At 47.2% G+C, this 21,142-nt stretch overlaps 3 protein-coding genes across 3 annotated transcripts; 2 read left to right on the forward strand and 1 right to left on the reverse strand.

The window, feature by feature from the left end:
- Window positions 1-265: 265 nt before the first annotated feature.
- LOC130485567 (olfactory receptor 52B2-like) lies at window positions 266-1,219 on the reverse strand. Its single transcript, XM_056858783.1, has one exon. The coding sequence runs from the start codon at window positions 1,217-1,219 to the stop codon at window positions 266-268; it is 954 nt and encodes a 317-aa protein (XP_056714761.1).
- A 10,028-nt stretch (window positions 1,220-11,247) lies between these two features.
- Window positions 11,248-12,195, forward strand: LOC130485568 (olfactory receptor 51V1-like). Its single transcript, XM_056858784.1, has one exon. The coding sequence runs from the start codon at window positions 11,248-11,250 to the stop codon at window positions 12,193-12,195; it is 948 nt and encodes a 315-aa protein (XP_056714762.1).
- A 6,768-nt stretch (window positions 12,196-18,963) lies between these two features.
- LOC130485569 (olfactory receptor 52P1-like) lies at window positions 18,964-19,929 on the forward strand. Its single transcript, XM_056858785.1, has one exon. It carries the CDS (start codon window positions 18,964-18,966, stop codon window positions 19,927-19,929), a length of 966 nt encoding a protein of 321 aa, XP_056714763.1.
- The last annotated feature ends 1,213 nt before the right edge of the window (window positions 19,930-21,142 follow it).

Consider the following 21,142-nt stretch of genomic DNA (forward strand, 5'->3'; position numbering starts at 1 on the left):
GGAGGTTCAAGGGAAAGGGGTCTGGCAAGGAAAAGGTTAGGCTTGCCATATCTTCTCAGGAACAAATTTCACACACCCACAAACACACACACAACATCCAGAGGAACCTTGCAATGCAGAAGGTGGCATCAGGATTTTGTAACATGTGTCTCCAGTAAAATTTGGGCTCCCATTGAGAAGAAAAGCACGGTATAAAGTTTCATTCACCTCAGTGGGGCTACTCTGGAAGAAACTGAACTGCAGGCTCATCCTGTGCTGAGTGCATTCAGCGCTGTTTCCGAGCCTGCAAAAACACCAGTGCCATGCGCTCCCGGATCTGCTTGGTTTTCACCCCATAGATGATGGGGTTTAACATGGGGGGCACGATGGCATAGATGTTAGCCAGCAGGATGTGAACGGCACGAGGCATGCTATTCACAAAAAACCTGTAGACAAAGAATGAGAAAAAGGTGGGGATATAAAACATCAAGATGACAATTACGTGAGAGCCGCAGGTGCCGAGAGCTTTGGCCCGGGCATCTTTGGACGGGAGCCGAAAGACGGCCCGGAGGATCAAAACATAGGAAACGGCAATTAAAACGGTATCTGTTCCTGTGGTTAAAAAAGCCACAGTGAGGCCGTACCAGTTGTCGACGGAGATGTCTGCGCAGGCCAGCCGGGCGATTCCTATGTGCTCACAGAACGTGTGGGAAAGGACGTTGGGGCCACAGAAGGGCAGCCTCAGCAGGAGGATGAGCAGAGAAACCATGAGGCAAAAGGCTCGAACAGCTGCTGCCACGACAAACTTTGCTATCCGTGTGGGTGTCAGCACAGTGTTGTATTGCAACGGGTTGCAGATGGCGACATACCGGTCGTATGCCATAGCTAGCAAGATGGCCGACTCAGCAACAAAAATGTAGTGGATGAGAAACATCTGGGTGACGCAGGCCTCAAAGGCGATCTCCTTGGCATCGAACCAGAAGATGCTGAGGGTCTTGGGCATGGTGGTGGTGCAGAACACCAGATCCATACCGGCCAGCACAGCAAGCAAGAGGAACATGGGCTGGTGAAGGCTGCGCTCCTTGACAATGATGAAGAGGAGGAGGCCGTTGCCCACAACGGCAATGATGTACATGGAGCAGAAGGGGATAGAGAGCCAGATGTGCGCATCCTCCAGGCCTTCAACACCAACCAGAATGCATTTGACTATTCTGAAGCTTGTGTGATTGGCAGCTGCCATGGTGGGAAAAGGATCCTCCCTCGGAGCTTGACCAGATAGCCCTGTGAAAAGAGGAAGGAAGGAATGGCCGTGATGAAAACATGGGGTGAACTGAACCTCCATTTAGTTCCTCTCTTGCTCCGTGGGTAACATTACTTTCCTGCACAACTCTGTTCACTCTAATGGGAGCACAGCAGGAGAGATGGTTCTTCAGATATGTAGCACCACGTGAAATTCTGCTTCATAGGATTAATTCACCCTTCATAAATTGTCACTCATAACATAATTCTTGCATCAAATATCTGTGCATAAGGACTTTGCAACTACTGGAGAAAGTGGCTGAACACAGACGTTTGGACACTCAGAGAAAGAACTGCCTACTGACACACGTTAAACAATTTTTATTTAAAACTATACAGTACAATGCTTCATGAGATAAATACAACTAAAAACGTTGAGGGTTGAGGAAACTTAGTAAATATAGGTAGAATGATCAAGTTATCTGATGATGTGTGGGTTAGGTTTATGGGGTCGGTTGAGTAGAATAATATTATTGGGTGCCTTAAGTCCAAAAATTTGTTGACAAGAAACAGATCAAAAGCATTTTTCTTCAAGTATTAACAGGGAAGGGAAGGCACCACGGCAGAGCCCCAATGTCATCATTTCTTGGAAGCTAAGCAGAGTCGGTATTTGGAAGGGAGACCAAGGAAAACGCTGCAGAGGAAAGCAACGGCAAACCACCTCGGCTTAATCACGTGCCTAGAAAGCCCCTTGCTGGGGGTCGCCATCCATGGGTTGCGACTTGATGACGTCTACATACACAAGTATTAACAATGATTTCTGTGGGACTATGAAGAATATGATGTAAAAGTTAGACAGTGAACCTTTAGAAGAGCCGGTGGAACAAGATCTAAGCCTCACTCTTCGGGACAATGCTAACCCAGAATCTTATTGCACCTGAGTCTTGGTATCAATTAAATGTCAAATGTCTTCTCCTGACAGCACATAAGCATCCTTTTAAGTCTCTGGAGCAGTCTAAGATGTTGACTAAACAACAAGGTGTGTTAATCACACAATAGGAAGCATCCATGACATAACGATGACTGAACATTGGACAAGTTAACTAAGCACAGAGACGCTGCCCCACAAGTAGGATTCTTCTTTCCTAACTAAAGTCCTCGGAACTGTTCTGGGGGAAAGCTGTACCTGTTGAACTGGACCTGCTTTGGAGGACTTGTGGAATGCAGGGATTAAGGCAGAAGTTCTGAGCCCAGAGGCTTCAGTGTTACTCTCAGATTAGCTGCAAGATGTTGTCTGAGCCTCCACAACCTTTTTCTTTCAGTCTTGGCCCTCCTGACTCCCAGTAAGGGTGTCAGACTTGCAATAAAAGACCCTGTAAATGCCAAGAGACAGCTTGCATAGACTGCTGAAAACCCCATGCGCACACCTCCTCCTTCAATGAAGCAAGACTTCATAGAGATGGGAGACACTAACTACCCCGATGCCAGTTAGGAGCCAGATAAACGCTGCTAAGCATTCTGCCTATTGTTTTTGGGAAATCCTAGAGAACAAGGGATGTGACGCAGGACTGGAGATGGGCAAATATCCCAATCTTCAAAGAGAACCAGAAAAATTATAGACTGATTGGTCTGACTTAGATGCCAGGGAAAATACAGGCATGGATTCTAAAGTGGTCCATCTGAGAGCATCTTAAAACCATACAGTGCTTAGGAGCAGCCCAAGAAGAAATCCTGCTAGGCTCATCTGATCTCTGTTTTGGGGCAAGGAACTCGCTTGCTCACTCATGGGAATGCTGCAGAAATAATGATTTCAACAAACACTTGATCAAGTTCCCAAAAACATTTTGTTTGGCAAATCAGAGACTGGATGATAGGGCTAGCATCCTCTCAGAGTCAGGAGAAATAACAATTCTACTCTATTCTGCACATGTCAGACCTCTTCTGGAGCACCAAGTCCAGTTCTTAGTGCCACACTTTAAGCTGCAGAGAAATAGTAACAGGCTCAGAGAAGACGGGGGAGTTGGTAGGGGCCTGGACATTTTAAATGTTATTTATGTATTCCCTGCTTTTCTCCTCAATGGGGACCCAAAGTAGTTAACAACATCCTTACACCCTTCTCTATTTTACCCTTATAATAACATCCCTGCAAGGGAGGTTAGGCTGTGCACATATCTGACCCAAAGTCACCCAGTGAGCATCAGTGACAGAGTGGGGATTCAAACCAGCACCAGAGACTCTAAGCCGTGCACCACACTGACTCTCTAGTCCTGTAAGGAAAGGCAAAAGGAACAGGAAAAGTTCAGCCTTAAAAAAAAAGGAGAATTTGGGAAGAGCTGGCTGCGTTCTTTAATTGCCTTAAGGTCTGTCACAGAGAAGAAGAAGAAGAAGAAGAGTTGGTTTTAATATGCTGACTTTCTCTACCACTCAAGGAAGAATCAAACCAGCTTACAATCACCTTCCCTCCCCCTCCCCACAACAGACACCCTGGGAGGGTGGGGTGTGAGAGCTCTAAAGAACTGTGGCTAGCCCCATGTCACCCAGCTGGCTTTATGTGTAGGAGTGGGAAAACAAATCACCAAATGAAAAAGGACAAAGGCTTGTTTTCTGCTACCCTGGAGGACAAGACAAGATCTAGTGGACTTCAGTTATAGCAGGTCAGATTTTAGCTGAAACCTCCTAATGCAAAAAGCAGGCCAGCAATGTAAGCTGTTACTGGAAGGGGGGAAGGGGCTTTTCCTGGCTGGAGGTCTTCTAGAAGAAGCAAAGTTGTCATCTGTCCCACATGCTCCAGCTTCGGATTTCCTGTCTTGAGCCCAGGGTTGGGCTCCTGGACTTTTAAGGCCCTTGCAACTCTATGCATTTCTGGAAGCACCCCTCAGGTCCAAATGCAGGGATTAAGAACCCAAAAGGTGAAGAAAAAAATAAACACCCAAGGTCAAAGGTTATACAATCTAAAGATGATGTAAGTACAAAAGATATATATATATATATATATATATATATATATATATATATATATATATATATATATATATATATATATATATATATATATATATATATATTCAGGATAAAATCTAATACCACATATAACACATATAAGGCCCTGCAAAACCCTACCAAAGTGACGTACTCATATAACACAAGAAAACATAAAATCACACAGTTTGACCATACACGTTTCGGCCACACAGCCTTCTTCAGTGGTCTAAGCAATCAACATTCCAGACTCAAAAATATACATAAATATATTAAAAAAAAACTTTATGACTATATGTGCATTGTTTTCTGAAAAAAATAAAGATATAGAAATATAAAATAAAACAATTATATTGTATGTATCAATTATATTAAAAAAAATTAACAAGTAAGACTTTACACTTACTGCAAGATAACACTTAAAATATATAACTGCAAAACTTCTTCCTCTGCTTTAGGCTTCCATCCACAAGGGAAACTAACCCTTGTGTGTGTGTTTCTCTCTTAAATGAGGGGATGTACTATTGCAGCCAAAAACAGTAGAGGGGTTTTTACCAATTAACAAGGGCAGAGTTTGGGGAAGGAAGGGAGCTCAGCAAGGATGTAATTCCTCCTTCCAAATCAGCCATTTCCTCCAGGAGAATGCACCCGTGTAGTCCAGAGACAAGTTTTAATTCCAAAGAACTCCAGGCTCTGCCAGGAGGTTGGCAACGCTAGTACACTGGCCTCCTCTATAGGGACTCTCCCCTAGCCATCCTAGACTGTGCCCCACTTTATGCCCTCCCAATTGTGCTTCTTTAATGTAAGTCCATGTCCTTTGTCCTCTTCCTAATCTGGCATACTGCTTTTATGCAGTATAAAATCTGTGTGCATCAATGGCAGCTACAGCTGTCAGGGGGATCATAGAATCCTAGAGTTGGAAGGGACCACCAGGGTCATCTAGTCCAACCCCCTGCACAATGCAGGAAAGTCACAACTACCTCCCACACACACACCCCAGTGACCCCCTTTTCCATGCCCAGAAGATGGCCAAGATCTTCCCAATTGATAGCTTGGAACCCCACCCCTGAATTTAAAAGACTCACCGATCTTGTGCCTCGTGTGCTTCTGTCTGTGCAGAGAAGAGAGATCTGTCCAGCCATGCCAGGGCAGCGGGCAATGGAGATATTTGTCTTTTCTTGCTCAGCATCCCAGGAGGGGCCTTGGAGCCAGGATACCTGAGGGACACAGATGGTCAAAGCCAAAGGAAAAAATAATAGCAGCAACATATTCATCATGGACTTTCAGGGCTGGGTCTCCAGTGCCCAAAGTAGATCCACAATTTTGTGACTACAGTTGTTGTGACTACAGTGTTGCTAGACACTCTACTCACTTTCCTGAGTTTTGAACAAAGTCTGAGTTCCTCCTGCCGAATCCCTTTAGGTGGAAATGCCAGCGATTGAATTGCAGGCCTTCTGCATGCGAAGCAGATGCTCACTTGGGGAGGGGCTGTGGCTCAGTGGTAGAGCATCTGCTTGGCATGCAGAAAATCCCAGGCTCAATCTCCAGCATCTCCAGTTAAAGGGACCAGGCAAGTAGGTGATGTGAAAGACCTCTGCCTGAGACCCTGGAGAGTAGACAATACCGACTTTGATGGATCAAGGATCTGATTCAGTAGAAGGCAGCTTCATGTGTTCATGAACAGATCTCTCATGTGTTCACTACACCTTTGCAACTTATTATTTTCACTATTATTTTCAGTATCTAGCATTTTACCAATTGATTATAAGTTCTCTTTGTATGTATTGCATAAAGTGTTGCATAAGGAATTATTAAATCCTTTGGAAAAAATGTGTGTGATTAAACACTGTGCTCATCAGAGGAAAAAGGTTGCACTAGGGAGGGAGGAATTAACTCCTACGACTACCTGATGAAACATCAGCCAGTATATCTGAGTAGGGTTGCCAGGTCCATCTTCGCCACTGGCAAGAGGTTTTCGGGGCAGAGCCTGAGGAGGGCGGGGTTTGGGGAGGGGAGGGACTTCAATGCCAAAGAGTCCAATGGCCAAAGCAGCCATTTTCTCCAGGAGTACTGATCTCTATTGGCTGGCGATCAGTTGTAACAGTGGGAGATTGCCAGCTAGTACCTGGAAGTTGGCAACCCTATATCTGAGTCATCAACATAACAGAGGAATGGACAGCCAGCAGACCTGTAGGTTAGGAGCCAAGCTATTTTTACCTTCAGACTCTGAACAACACGTATTTAGTTCTCCACCTATATGGCAGGGGTACTACTTTGGGCCAGTCCCAATTTTCAGTAGGTGTGAGGGTCCTCTCCTATCCTGAGGATCCAATTACGGCCTCTTGTTGAGCAGCCATTAGGAAGGTGGCTGGAGAATCTCTTGCGCTCTGCCCTGCTCTCTGCAGTGTGCTTTTGCTATGGATTCATATTTTGTCCTGTTATGTGGCCATTTAAAAAGATCTTTTAATTGATTAATTGAAATCCTGGGTAAAATGAAATGGTTTGACATCTCCGAAAAGAGAGTAGGGTAGGTACCAGGTGAGCCTCAAAGGGAAGGTTAGGTGGCCCCACTGAAAAAGTACAAACTGTTGCTGGTTGCATAGATTCACACCGTTTGTAAAACTATTGGTTTTGCCCTGTACCCCTCTGCCCTGCCTGCGCAGACACCGCAGAGGGGCTTGACAACCCACCGCCCCTCTTCCTGGGAGTCCCGGGAAGAGGGGCGGGGGTCTTTAAACCCCTCTGCCCTGCCTGCGCAGACAGCGCAGAGGGGCTTGACAACCCACCGCCCGCCTTCCCGGGAGTCCTGGGAAGAAAGGGGGGTCTTTAAACCCCTCTGCCCTGCCTGTGCAGACAGCGCAGAGGGGCTTGGCAACCCACCGCCCCTCTTCCCGGGAGTCCCGGGAAGAGGGTCTTTAAACCCCTCTGCCCTGCCTGCGCAGACAGCGCAGAGGGGCTTGGCAACCCACCGCTCCTCTTCCCGGGAGTCCCGGGAAGAAAGGGGGGTCTTTAAACCCCTCTGCCCTGCCTGTGCAGACAGCGCAGAGGGGCTTGGCAACCCACCGCCCCTCTTCCCGGGAGTCCCGGGAAGAGGGTCTTTAAACCCCTCTGCCCTGCCTGCGCAGACAGCGCAGAGGGGCTTGGCAACCCACCGCCCCTCTTCCCGGGAGACCCGGGAAGAAAGGGGGGTCTTTAAACCCCTCTGCCCCCCCGTGCCTTCACGGGGCTTCCATGAAGGCGTGCTGGGGGCTCTTTAAACAGATCTGCGCCTTCCAGCTGGAAGGTACATATCTGTTTAAAGAGCCCCGAGCACGCCTTCATGGAAGCCCCGTGAAGGCCCACGGGGGGGGGCTCTTTAAAGACCCCTGCCCCCTTCCCGACTCTTTGAAGTGGTAGGTGCCGCTTGGGCAGGCAGCGCCCAGCACATCAAAGACCCGGCCAAATTTTTCCCCAACTCCGGATCTCCCGCCGAATTTCACGGATCCAAAGCGGGGGAGTTCAGACTTCGGCACGGCCCGAATTTAAAAGGGCTGAATTTTGCCGAAGCCGAACTTTACCCCAAAATTTTTTTCAACAGCCCTATTTACCTCAAAAACCCTATGATGAGACAATCCAAAATGAAAAAAGATATAGTGTTGGAAGATGGGACCCCCAGGTCGGATGGCATTCAGTCAGCTACTGAGGAAGAGCAAAGTATGAGTAGCGCTGTTCTTAATGACGCGATTGGACTAAAGCTGAAAGGACGTTCAGTGGTTGACGTGAATGGTTGCAAAAGGAAAGTCCAAAGCTGTTCAATGCATATAGTAGGAACATGGAATGTGAGACGCATGAATCAAGGTAAGCTTGGAATTGTAAAACAAAAAATAGACATTCATGCTAGGAAGTTGAAGGCAGCAGGAAAAGAGGAAGACCCACCAAGAGATGGATTGACTCTATAAAGGAAGCCACAGCCCTCATTTTGCAAAACCTGAGCAAGGCTGTCAAAGATAGGACATTTTGGGGCACTTTGATTCATAGGGTCCCCACGATTTCGAAGCAACTTGATGGCACTTAACTCACACACACACAATTGATTTTGAGGGAAGACCAATGTACTGTGCATTGCAGCAGTCTGGATGTTACCATGGCATGGATCCAGGTGGCCAAATCAGTTATGTTGAGGTAAGCCTTGCAATATGCCAGTCAATAATACAGAAAGAAGTACGCACATAGTTCATAAGCACAGGTCTGGGCCCAGGGGCTGTCTCTTCCCAGGGAATGGAAAGCCCTCCAGGCAGCCTTGAGACCCAGCACTCCCCTTGGCTTATGAATTAATCCCTGGTTGGCAAGGCTGACAACGCTGCCAGTCCTTGCTCAGATGAGGCTCTCCTGGGAGGGGCTTAGAGTTCACATAACAAATCAGCTGTTGTTCCCAATGTTGGGATTTTCCTGTCTGCCCTATTGGTTGAGGGTCCCTCGTCTACGGCATACCTCAAGGGTTTCCCCCATAAATACTCCCATCAGCTGAGGAAGTCCCCAGGTCCTTCATTCAGAGTTGGTCCTTGTTCAAGGGACTCAAGATGGAGGCATAGGTCTCACACACATCCCTTTCTCAGAGCTCCCTGGAATGCCAGGGAGACCCAGCCTACAGCAGTAAGAATATCTGCATAGTTCCAGGTAAGAGAGCAGCCTTCTGAATCGGAAAAGAGTCCACAAGAGTGGGCAGATCAAATGACAGAAAGTTTAAAATATTGTCGAAGGCTTTCACGGTCAGAGTTCATTGGTTCTTGTAGGTTATCCGGGCTGTGTGACTGTGGTCTTGGTATTTTCTTTCCTGACGTTTTGTCAGCAGCTGTGGCAGGCATTTTCAGAGGAGTCACACTGATGGACAGTGTCTCTCAGTGTCAAGTGTGTAGGAAGAGTAATATATAGTCAGAAAGGGGTTGGGTTGAGCTGAATCATTGTCCTGCAAAAAGTATCAAACGTAATGTGCTAATCATTGTCCTGTAAATATCAAGATAATGTGCTAATGAGGGTGTGGTATGTTAATATGGAACCATTGTATCCTGAAGTGATCTGTTAATGTGTGAAATCCGAAACTAATAGCCATGCAGAGTAGCTTTGGATTTCACACATTAACAGATCACTTCAGGATACAATGGTTCCACATCTGTTAATGTGTGAAATCCAAAGCTAATAGCCATGCAGATTAGCTTGTGGTTGGTTCTCACAGTTGTGGTTGGTTCTCAAAAAAAGCGGGAAAATAAAGAGCTGAATTCGGCAAGTTCGGGGCGATCGCCGAATAAATTCGGCAAATTCGGGGGCTCCGAATCAGCAGCATAACCGTCAGTTAGTAATCAACTAGCAGCATTCTCCTGCGGCCAATGGTGGCCAAGCCGGGTCTTCTGGCCAATCAGTCGTGGTTGAGTACGTGAGCCCAGCTGCTGTGCGGCCCAGGGAGAGAAAGAGAGAGTGTCTGTTTGTGTGTGAGAGAGATCCCCGTGGGGGGGGGGTGTGCTTGTGCACATTTGCGCCTTTCCACGGCTCAGGGGGGGCATGTTTGGAGGTAGAGGTCCCAAACCTTCGGTGTAGCTAGAGGAGACCCTTCTTGCAAGAACCCCCAAGTTTTGTGAAGATTGGGTCAGGGGGTCCCGAGTTATGGGGCCTGGAAGGGGTCCCCCCATCTGCCCATTGGAATAAAGCCATTACAAACACATTCGCGGCTTTCTGTGGCTCCGGGGGGGGTATTTTTGGAGGTAGAGGTCCCACACTTTCAGTGTAGCTTGAGGGGCCCCTTCTTGCAAGAGCCGCCAAGTTTTGTGAAGATTGAGTCAGGGGGTCCCGAATTATGGGGCCCAGAAGAAGTCCCCCCACCCATCTGCCCATTGGAATACAGCCTTTAAAAACACATTCACGTTGAACCGTACCATTACCCCAGCCCGGGGGTCTGACTAAAAGGCAATTAATCCTGAGTTATGGAATCCCCCCCTGCATCCACCCATTGGAATGAATGGGAACAGGCAATCCTTAATGTGCATCTAGAAAGCGGCAAATCCAAGGCAAAACCTCCCGAGCATAAATGGCCAGAGAGTATGTGTGTGTGAGTCTGCTAGAATCATATTGGATTACTCCTGAGTCCTGACTCCCAGTCCCTGCTCCTGATGGAAGAGAAGAAGACATCCCCCACAGTAAGACCCATTTGGGGGCTTTTCTCTATAATTCTCTATATATTTTTTCCTGTGTGTGTGTATGTGTGTGAGGGGGGAGATTCTGTGTGTGTGTGAGAGAGAGGGGGGGGAAGCCAAAGGGGGGTGGGTTTACCTGTTCTGCTGGGGGGTGGGCTTGATTGCCTTTGTGTGGGACTGTGGTTTCTACTGTTTTCACCGGTTGCCAACTTCGTGTGGAGTTAACTGTGGGTCAGTGAAGTCTCTCTCTGGCTGGTTCCTATTGTTTCCAATGGGCTGTGCAGCCGCTCCTGTTGTTTCGAATAGGCTAGCCTGTCATTCTAGCCTGTCATTCCTTTTAGTACATCCCCTGTAATGTATTTCAGTGGAGTCAATGCAATTCAACTGACATTCCCCTCTCCCATTATCTTCAATGGGCTGGGCAGCCTCTCCCATTGCTTCCAATGGGCTGACTTGTCATTCGTTTTAGTACATCCCTTTTAATGGCTTTATTCCAATGGGCAGATGGGGGAAACCCCTTCCGGGCCCCATAACTCAGGGGCCCCTGACCCAATCTTCACAAAACTTGGGGGTTCTTGCAAGAAGGGTCCCCTCAAGCTACATTGAAAGTTTGGGACCTCTACCTTCAAACATGCCCCCCCCCCAGAGCTGCGGAAAGGCGCGAATGTGTTTTTAATGGCTTTATTCGGCTGAATTTCAAGTATCCGAATCGGGGGAGTTCGGACTTTGGCATTTCCTGATTCAAAACAGGCTGAATTTTGCCGAATCTGAATTTTACCGAATTTCCCCCCCAACAGCACCTTTTTTGAAGGTGGCACTTCCTTCCATCGTTTATTTGTTTGTTTGTTTGTTTGTTTTGGCATTCCACAGAGGATATTGAGTCATCATGGCCTCCTTCACACCTGCCAACAACAGCAACCCAGTGTTTGGCCTGAGTGGCTTCCCAGGGCTGGAGAGGGTTCACCACTGGATTAGCATCCCCATCTTTTCCGCTTACCTGGCTGCCATGCTGGGTAACTGCACCATTCTGTACATCATCTGGACAGAGCCCAGTCTGCACCAGCCCATGTATTACTTCCTGGCCATGCTGGCTACCACCGACCTGGGACTCTGCCTCACCACAGTGCCCACCGTCATGGGAGTCCTCTGGTTCCAGCTAAGGAAGATCAGCGTACACCTCTGCATTTCTCAAGGCTTCATCTTCCACTCCTTCTCCTTCATGGAGTCGGCTGTGCTCTTTGCCATGGCAATAGACCGCTTCCTAGCCATCTGCTTCCCTCTGAGATACACACTTCTGCTGACCACCAACAGAGTGGCTGCAGTTGGGCTGATCCTTCTGCTGAGAAGCACCGTGCTCCTAATTCCCCTCATGCCTTTTGTTCTACAGTTCCGCTACTGTCCGGGTGCAACCCTTTCTCACTCCTACTGTTTACATCAGGATATTATCCGCTTGGCATGTGCCAACACAAGCTTCAACAGCCGTTATGCTCTCATCCTCATCTTCCTCACCATGGGCTCTGATCTGCTCTTCATCCTCATCTCCTACAGCCTTATCCTGAAGGCAGTCCTGGGTATGACTTCTGGGAACGAAGGCCACCACAAGGCCCTGGGCACATGCGTCTCCCATGTCTGCGCTGTCCTGGCTTTCTATGTTCCAGTGCTTGGGCTGTCCATCGTGCACCGGTTTGGCCAGCATGCCTCTCCCCTTCTCCATGTCATCATGGGCAACTTCTACATTCTTCTACCACCCTTGATGAACCCCATCATTTACTGCATCAAAACAAAGCAAATCTACAGCAGGATCCTCAGAATAGTCTCATTCAAGATCCCCTAAGAATCAACATCACAAATGTGTTGGCAAAATCAAGGTGGGATTGCTATTAAATGCTTTAAGTCAGCCACCTTTGATGACAGTCAAGAAAAATCTGCAGACTCAAAATATAGTAGCTTGAATGTTAATTACTATTCTGGATTACTCTAGTCAAGCCTGATTGAAATACAGGCATATGCTTAAGAAGCCCTAAGTGTCTAGGCACCTTTCCTGTATCAGATCAATCATGTCCTGTAAAGAGGTGTACCTCAACAATGTTTTCAGTTCATTTTGTGTACAGTAAACATGTAAAAAAATTACTGGAGAATCCTTTATTCCATTTAATCTTTTTAATTGAAACATAACTATTTGTATCTTTAACATTAACTATGTTAAAATAATATTGTTAATCCAGCTGCTAAACTTGATCCTTGAACCCCAAAGAAGTCCAATTTGCTTAGTATAAAGAATCCTAAATTTAGCTTGTTATAGGCCTAGCTGTTATGGTCAAAAAGAATCTTTTGTAAACAGATGCAGCCTGACCATGTGGACCACAGGAGCTAGAGATGTGATGAAGGCCAGGTAGGGTTGTCAGGCCCCTCTTTGCCACCGGTGGGAGGTTTTTGGGGCAGAGTCTGAGGACTGCGGGGTTTGAGAAGGGGAGGGACTTCAATGCCATGAAGTCCAATTGCCAAAGCGGACATTTTCTCCAGGTGAACGGATCTCTGTTGCCTGGAGGTCAGTTGTAATAGCAGGAGATTTCCAGCTAGTACCTGGAGATTGGTAACCCTAGGCATACCCCGATTTGGATAAAAAAGAACTACCTCTATTCGTGACCCCGATTTGGATATAAAAGAACTACCTCTATTCGTGATAGTCTTGTCCACATGGATCTATATCCATCATGAGATTCCAGCATGCCTACCAGCAATTTCCGTTGTGGGCACTGCATTTATTGCTCGCTGATGTTACCCGTTAAAGAACTTACACGTCCATCTATGGGGTTTAGATTCCATATCAAAACCTTCAATAATTGTGACTCACGTAATCTGATTTACGCCATTTGGTGTTCTTGCCAACTTTGGTACATTGGTAAAACCACTAGACCAATCAAATACAGAGTGGGCGAGAACACCGCTCTTGTATGCAATAAAGTCATCGACGCTCCCATGGTGCAACATTATATTGACAAAGGACATAATGGTGATGATATGACATTCTTTATTATTTGGAGCTTGGAAAAACAGAAATTTAAACGTGTAGATGTAGATAAGATATTACTCCGCCAAGAGGCTAAGTTCATACTCATTTTTAATACGCTACATCTACATGACTTAAACACTTCTTGGGATTTAGCATGTTATATTTAAGATCCCAGATTTAAAAAATAAATAAATTTAGAGCTAAGTCTCCTTTAAACACACAGGCTAGATAAGCCACAGGTGTACTTAATGTACTGCAGCCTACATAGTTTCTCCCTCATTTGTAGATTAAGAAAGACTCATTCATAACATGCGAACAGGCTACTTAGCAGTCCATGTGTGAGTATATAATATTTAAGGTTATTATAACTATTTTGTTGTTATTATTATATTATAGAGGTATATGTAACAGTTTGGATTTATCTATGAGCCTTGGTGCTTACTTATAAATGTGGGTTATTATTATACGTATAACACCAAGAGATAAGTAATAATTGATTATTGCATATTGTATTGCTATATTTTTTAGTGTTCCTGAGGAAGATTTCCTAAATATCGAAACAGGCGAATACCGGATCCCTGTTGATATGATAATCTGGATACATTGATCTGCAGGAAACACGTACGCTGATCTATAAAGAATCACGCAGTCATTCCACGCAAATCATGAGTTACTAATACTCACATAAGATGGAGAATTCACAACTTTGACTTCGATTCTGTGCTCTTTGGCTCTTATGGGGTATAGATTTGGACATTCCCCATTTGGACTTTGGTTCATTGTTATTGTTCACTTACTGTATTATGTGTTATTGTACTTTAGTTGTTTGATTGTATAGTATATTCTGCACATTGGTAACTTATTAGATTGCATAACTATTTGGCGTTCTGCTGTTTCTTTATTTTAACCTCCAGGTAGCGGCAGAAGATCTCCTGCTATTACAACTGATCTCCAGCCAATAGAGATCAGTTCCCCTGGAGAAAATGGCCGCTTTGGCCATGGGATTCTATGGCATTGAAGTCCCTCCCCTCCCCAAACCCCGCCCTCCTCAGGCCCTGCCACAAAAGCCTCCTGCCGGAGGCAAAGAGGGACCTGGCAACCCTAGTTCCTCACAATGTTATATGGCATTCACATTTTTACAGGAAACAGAGTAGGCATTCAAACATAAGGATGATGATGATGATTATTATTATTATTATTATCAATTGCTACATTTCTATGGCCTTACAAAATGTGGGAGAGTCCCTCCCATCCTTTTGGGACTGACAGGGCAAACACGGCCAGCTGAGTACCCAAAATAGGTTCCCCTTCAGGCTTTTGAATCTTCCTTGGCTCCAAGGGGAGCAGCCATGCTGCAGAGACAGTTTCTTATGGGCCCTGGAGGTCTCTGGCCACTCAGGGTGTCCCGCCAGTCTCGTAATTTGCTGCTCCCATGAGACCCTCAAGACCCACCAGCTGCCTGCCCCAGAGCGGCAATCCCCAAAATGCTCTTTGGCACATGAGGGAAGGGAGTGGCGAGCTCCTGCCGCTGAGTGAAGAGACCACTGGTAATCATCAGAACCTCCACCAGGGCCAGGAGAGAAATCTACTAAGGTTGTTCTTTGCACAGGTAGGAGATGGACTCTGCACTGATGCCCCCTCCTAGGATTAAGGCGGCCGACACCCCACAAAGGGCTGCTGCCCTGCCTCCTCACTCCCGCCTGGTAAGTCTGGCGAAGCGAAACGGACTCTGCTCCACCTGCCTTCTTCTGTGCCTGTGCTGGGACTCGGAACCCTTTCCCATTTTAATATCTTTTGTCCCTATTAATCTAGTGAGAATTTTTTTTAATTGTAAAAGAGCGTGAAGAATAATTTTTAAAAAACTCTTTGAATTAGTTGTAACTATCCCTCCGTTCCACCCAGCTGAAACTATTTTAGCATTTTCTGGCATGATGCCCTTGGTGTGTGAGAAGGGTGGTTATTCCAGAAGAGTCAGTGGGGGGGGGGGGAGAGGGAGAACCAGAAAGGAAGAGTCTTTGCCACTTCCTGTCAGTACTGGATCTTCTGGGGATTGTTAGAAATTTGCTGCTGGGCTGATGAGTTAAAAAGGACAGTGTCTCTTTACTGCTCATCTCTCCCATGACGCTTTCCAGTCACAGTTTCTCTGCCTCTTCCATGTCTCTGGACCTCTGTTTTGGATTTTGACAGGAGTTTGGCTCCTGACCCTTTCCTCAGAGCCAGCGTGGTGTAGTGGCTAAGAGCGATGGTTTGGAGCGGTGGACTCTGATCTGGAGCACCGGGTTTGACTCCCCCACTCCTCCACATGAGCGGCGGAGGCTAACCTGGAGAACTGGATTTGTTTCCCCGCTCCTACATACGAAGCCAGCTGGGTGACCTTGGGCTAGTCACAGCTCTCTCAGCCCCACCTCCCTCACGGGGTGTCTGTTGTGGGGAGGGGAAAGGAAGGTGATTGTAAGCTGGTTTGATTCTCCCTTAAGTGGCGGAGGAAAGACCTTGGGCCAGTCACAGTTCTCTCTGAACTCTCCCAGCCCCACCTCCCTCGCAGGGTGTCTGTTGTGGGGAAGGAAAGGCAATTGAAAGCTGGTTTGATTCTCCTTAAAAGGTAGAGAAAGACAGCATATAAAAACCAACTCTTCTTCTTCTTCAGACCAACATGGCTATCCTCTGAAACTGTTTATCTCCCTATGACAAGTAAGCCTGAGTGTGGCCAAAGGGCAAATCTTTGGAAACAGCCAAGGGCTTTTGGCTCGCTCCTCTGGTCCTGAGTAAACCAGTCCAGGAGACCAAGACCAGCACAGGATTTGGATTGTGTTGTATATTTTGGGGGGTGGCTGTCTGTCTGAATTGTACTTTTGAGTTTGTCTGTAAGCTGCTTTGAGGAGGAAAAGGAAACAGAAATTCATAGCTAAATAAAAATGTTTCATGGGAAGCCCCATGGAGCAGCTGGACTGGACTTAATCTGGACCTACCCCAGTCAAAAGCTCCACTCAGTGGCCTCTAAAGAAGGCCTTGAAGGGCCCATCAGCACCCCTGAGGAGGGGCAGCTGCCAGGGCTCTGAGCTTCTGGTGGGGCCCACGGCCACTGACTTCTCTCTCCCACTTGCCTGTCCTGCCATCTTCCTGTGTGCCCTTCTCCCCCTTCTGCTTGGCGCTCTACCACCCATGCTCCCTGCCACGTGCACTGCCCAGCACCATTGGGGAAGGACATCTGGGTGATGCAGAGGGTTGGCATTTTTAAACAGTGCTTGTAGGGAGAGTGTTAGAAAAGCTAACACTCAGTATGAGCTTAGCCTAGCAAGAGATGCTAAACACAACAAAAATGGTTCTTTGGTTATGTTCAGAGTAAGAAAAAGAACAAGGACATGGTAGGCTTTCTGTGGGGGCAAGAAAATGAATTTTAACAGGTGATGAAGAGAGGGCAGAACTGCTGAAGCCCTACTTTTCCTCAGTCCTCTCTTGTGAAGGAAATGGTGCTCAACAAAAACAGAACAGATGATGAGGGAAGGGAGTTGCAGACTTGGATGGGCATAGAGGTAGTACATAAACACCTAGTTTATTTAAATGAAATTAAGTCCTCAGGGCCAGATGAATTGCATCCAAGAGTACCGAAAGAACTCACAGATGTAATTTCTGAGCCCCTGTCCATCACTTTTGAGAATTTTTCGGGAACAGGTGAGGTGCCAGAAGATTAGAGGCAGGAAAATGTTCCATTTTCAAGAACGGGAAAAAGGAGAATCCTGGGTAACTACTGACCCATCACCTTGATGTCCATACCTGGTATGGTTTTAGAACAAATCATCAAAAAGTCAATCTTTGAGCATTTAGAAAAGATGGCTGTAATTACTAAGAGCTGGAATTTGTTCCTCAAGAACAAGTTATGTCAGACAAACCTTATCTCCTTTATTGAGAGAATTACTACTTTGCTGGTTCAGGGGAATGCTGTGGACATAGCTAATCTTGATTTCAGTAAGGCTTTTAATAAGGTTTCACATGATAATCTTGTTGACAAGTAGGTAAAATGTGCTTTGGATCCTATTACTGTTAGGTAACTGGTTGACAGACCGCACCCAAAGAGTGCTAGTTAATGGTTCCTCATCCTCCTGGAGAGGAGCCTCAGGGATCTGTCCTGGACCCTGTGTTGTTCAACATCTTTATAAATGATTTGGATGAATAAATAGAGAGGATTCTTACTAAATTTGCAAATGATACTAAATTGGGAGGGGTAGCAAATATGGTAGAAGACAGAGCCAGAATACAGGATGGTCTTGACAGGCGGGGAAACTGGGCTAAAACTAACAACATGAATTTCAAAAGAGATAAATATAAAATTCTACATTTAGGTAAGAAAAACCAATGTATAATTACAGGATGGGGGAGACTTGTCATGGTAGTAGTCCATGTGAGAAGGATCTAGGGGTCTTAGTAGATCATACACTGAACATGAGTCAGCAGTGTGATGCTGTAGCTAAGAAGGCAGATGTGATTTTGGGTTGTATCCACAGAAGTATAATGTCCAGATCATGTGACGTGATGGTATCGCTTTACTTTGCTCTGGTTAGACTTCACCTAGAGTATTGTGTTTAGTTTTGGGCACCACAATTTAAGAAGGATGTAGACAAGTTGGAATGTGTCCACAGGAGGGCAACAAAAATGGGGAGGGGTCTGGAGACCAAGTCGTATGGGGAAGGTTGAAGGAGCTGGGTATGTTTAGCCTGGAGAGGAGAAGACTGAGAGGGGGGTTATGATAACCACCTTCAAGTACTTGAAGGGCTGTCATGGAAAGGATGGAGTAAGTTGTTCTCTGTTGCCCCAGAAGGTTGGACCAGAACCAATGGGTTGAAATTAAATCAATAGAGTTTTCGGCTAAACATTAGGAAAAACTTTCTAACAGAGCGGTTCCTCAGTGAAACAGGCTTCCTTGGCAGGTGGTGCTCCTTCCCTGGAGGTTTTGAAGCAAAGGCTAGATGGCCATCTGTCAGCAATGCTGATTCTATGACCTTAGGCAGATCGTGAGAGGGAGGGCAGGAAGGGAACAGCCAGGGCTCATCTCTTATGGTCCGTTTTATGCCCCGGGTTACACCATTTTGGGGTCAGGAAGCGATTTTCCTCCAGGCCAGATTGGCCCAGGGATGCCGAAGACTTTTGCCTTCCTCGGGGCACAGAGAGGGGCCAACGTTGGAGTGAGGGGAGGATGTAGCATGAATTTCCTGCATTGTGCATGGGGTTGGACTAGATGACCCTGGTGGTCCCTTCCAGCTCCATGTTTCTATGTTTTGGCAGTGACAGTGATGATACTGCCCAGTACAGGTTGCTCGGAGCCATTGCAGAAGGGGGATGTGGGAGAGTGTGCAAGCAGAAGAAGGACACTTAGGCAGGTACCAGTGGTGACCTGGTGGACAGAGGAGGGAAGGGGGCCTGGGGCACTCTCTACCCAGAGTCCTCCAACTGGTCCTGGCCACAGAGGATGCTGGTACACAAAGTAGTTCACACTCTTTGTCTGTGCATGTTGTGCTCTGCTTTTCAGGAGGTGTGATCTTCAGAGACGCTGGGCTGCAGAAGGGGGCTCTGCTGCTCGGCGGCAACTGAGTAATGGCCTCAGCCAACCTGACACCCTCCAACCCCTCCACATTCCTGCTGCAAGGCATTCCGGGCCTCGAGGCATACCAGAAGTGGTTCTCGGTGCCCGTGTGCACCATCTACGTGGTGGTCATTGCCGGGAACTGCACCATCCTCCTGGTCATTGCGACTGAACCGGCCCTGCACCGGCCCATGTGCTATTTCCTCTGCATGCTGGCTGCCATCGACTTGGCCGCCTCCAGCTCCGCCTTGCCCAAGATGCTCTGCATCTTCTGGTTCCAGAACGGAGAGATCCAAGCCAGCGCCTGCCTGGCCCAGATGTTCTTCATCCATGCCTTGTGCATGATGGAGTCGGCTGTGCTGCTGGCCATGGCGCTAGACCGGTACGTGGCCATCTGCTTCCCTCTCAGATACAGCTCTCTCTTCACTGGGTCACTGGTGGCAAAGATGGGTATCGCTGCCATTGCTAGGGGGTCGTTGCTGATGGGGCCTTGTCCCTTCTTGATCAGAAGGTTGTCCTTTTGCCGGACGAATATCATTCATCACACCTACTGTGAGCACATGGCTGTGGTAAAGCTGGCCTGTGGGGATACCAGCATCAACCGGACTTATGGGCTGTGCGTGGCTCTGCTGGTCATCGGCGGGGACTTACTCTTCATCGGCCTCTCCTACTGCCTGATTGTCCGTGCAGTCCTGCGGCTCTCTTCCCACGAGGCCAGGCGCAAGGCCTTCAGCACCTGCGGCTCTCACCTCTGTGTCATCCTCATCTCTTACAGCCCTGCCCTTTTCTCCTTCTTCACCCACCGCTTTGGCCCCCATGTGGCCCCCCATGTTCACATCACGCTGGCCAACCTCTATCTCCTCTTCCCTCCCATGCTGAACCCCATCGTGTACGGAGTGAGGACCAAGGAAATCCGGGAACGGGTCATCAGGGTGTTCCTGCCAGGCAGGGTCACAGCCAAGTCCAGGCCTGGCTGAATCTTCATCCCCCACATCCTACCCCTGCAAGTGCCTTTCCCCGTTTGAGCTCCCGTTGTGAAGAAGGCAGATAAAGTCTGGGCTGACTCTTCAGCCTAACGGAGAATTCAGAGAGGTCCAATACAGGGATGCCACTGTGAGAGCTGGACAGGTGGTTTGGGTAGAGCAGCTATACTCATACATTGGCTCAAGAGCCACAGGTGACTCTTTGACATGTCACCTGTGGCTTTTCTGACTACCCTTCCTCATGATCCAGGAAAGTGGGCAACTCCTTTAGAAATTGGGCCGATTTCATCATTACTATGGGCCCAAGAAAAAACATTAATGGTTTTATTTTTTAAAACTCCATACAACTGGTTCATTATGACTATGACCAAGATGTGAAGATGTAGGGGTTCCCTGTACAAGTCTGGGTCAACATTTGCAGCTGAATGTGGAAGTGGAATGGGGCGTACGTACCATAAGTTCCGTCACCTCACAACCAGCAAGGGGCTTTCAAGGCCAGTGAGAAGCAGGGGTGGCCTTCCCTTGCCTTCCTCAGCAGTGTCTTCCTTTGTGGTCTCCCTTCTAAGTACCGACCCTGCTTAGCTTCCAAGTTGTGACGAGACTGGGCTTCCCCCAGAATCGGGCACACCATAATGGAATGCAAACCCTAAACAACTTAAAAGAAGAAAACCAAGCACAGACAGGGGTTCTAATCCCTCTCCTGCAGAACTAAACTAAACTAAACCTTGGATGGAACTTTTAACATTTTCTGTTCATTTTCTTTTTAATTTGAATTTGTAAATAAACCAAGAAATTACCTCATAATTCGTTTATATTCTGTCTTTCTACTGAATTCCTCTTCTCATGATTACGCAGTACACAGTTTGGGTATGAGTCTCTACCCTGTGTCAGATTTAATAGCATCACATATCAGTGATGGGTTCTTTGAATCATAGAGTTGGAAGAGACCATCAGGGTCATCTAGTCCAACCCCCTACACAATGCAGGAAATTCACAATCTCCTTCCCTTCCTCTCCCCACAGCAGACACCTTGTGAGGTAGGTGGGGCTGAGAGAGTTCAGAGAGAACTGTGACTGGCCCAAGGTCACCCAGCAGGCTTCATGTGGAGGAGTGGGGAATCGAACCCAGTTCACCAGATTAGAGTCCGCCACTTAACCGTTACATGACGCTGGGGGGGTTACCGCATTATGTATTCCCAGCGATGTAT

Source organism: Euleptes europaea, chromosome 12, assembly GCF_029931775.1.
Source record: "Euleptes europaea isolate rEulEur1 chromosome 12, rEulEur1.hap1, whole genome shotgun sequence".
Lineage (NCBI taxonomy): Eukaryota > Metazoa > Chordata > Lepidosauria > Squamata > Sphaerodactylidae > Euleptes > Euleptes europaea.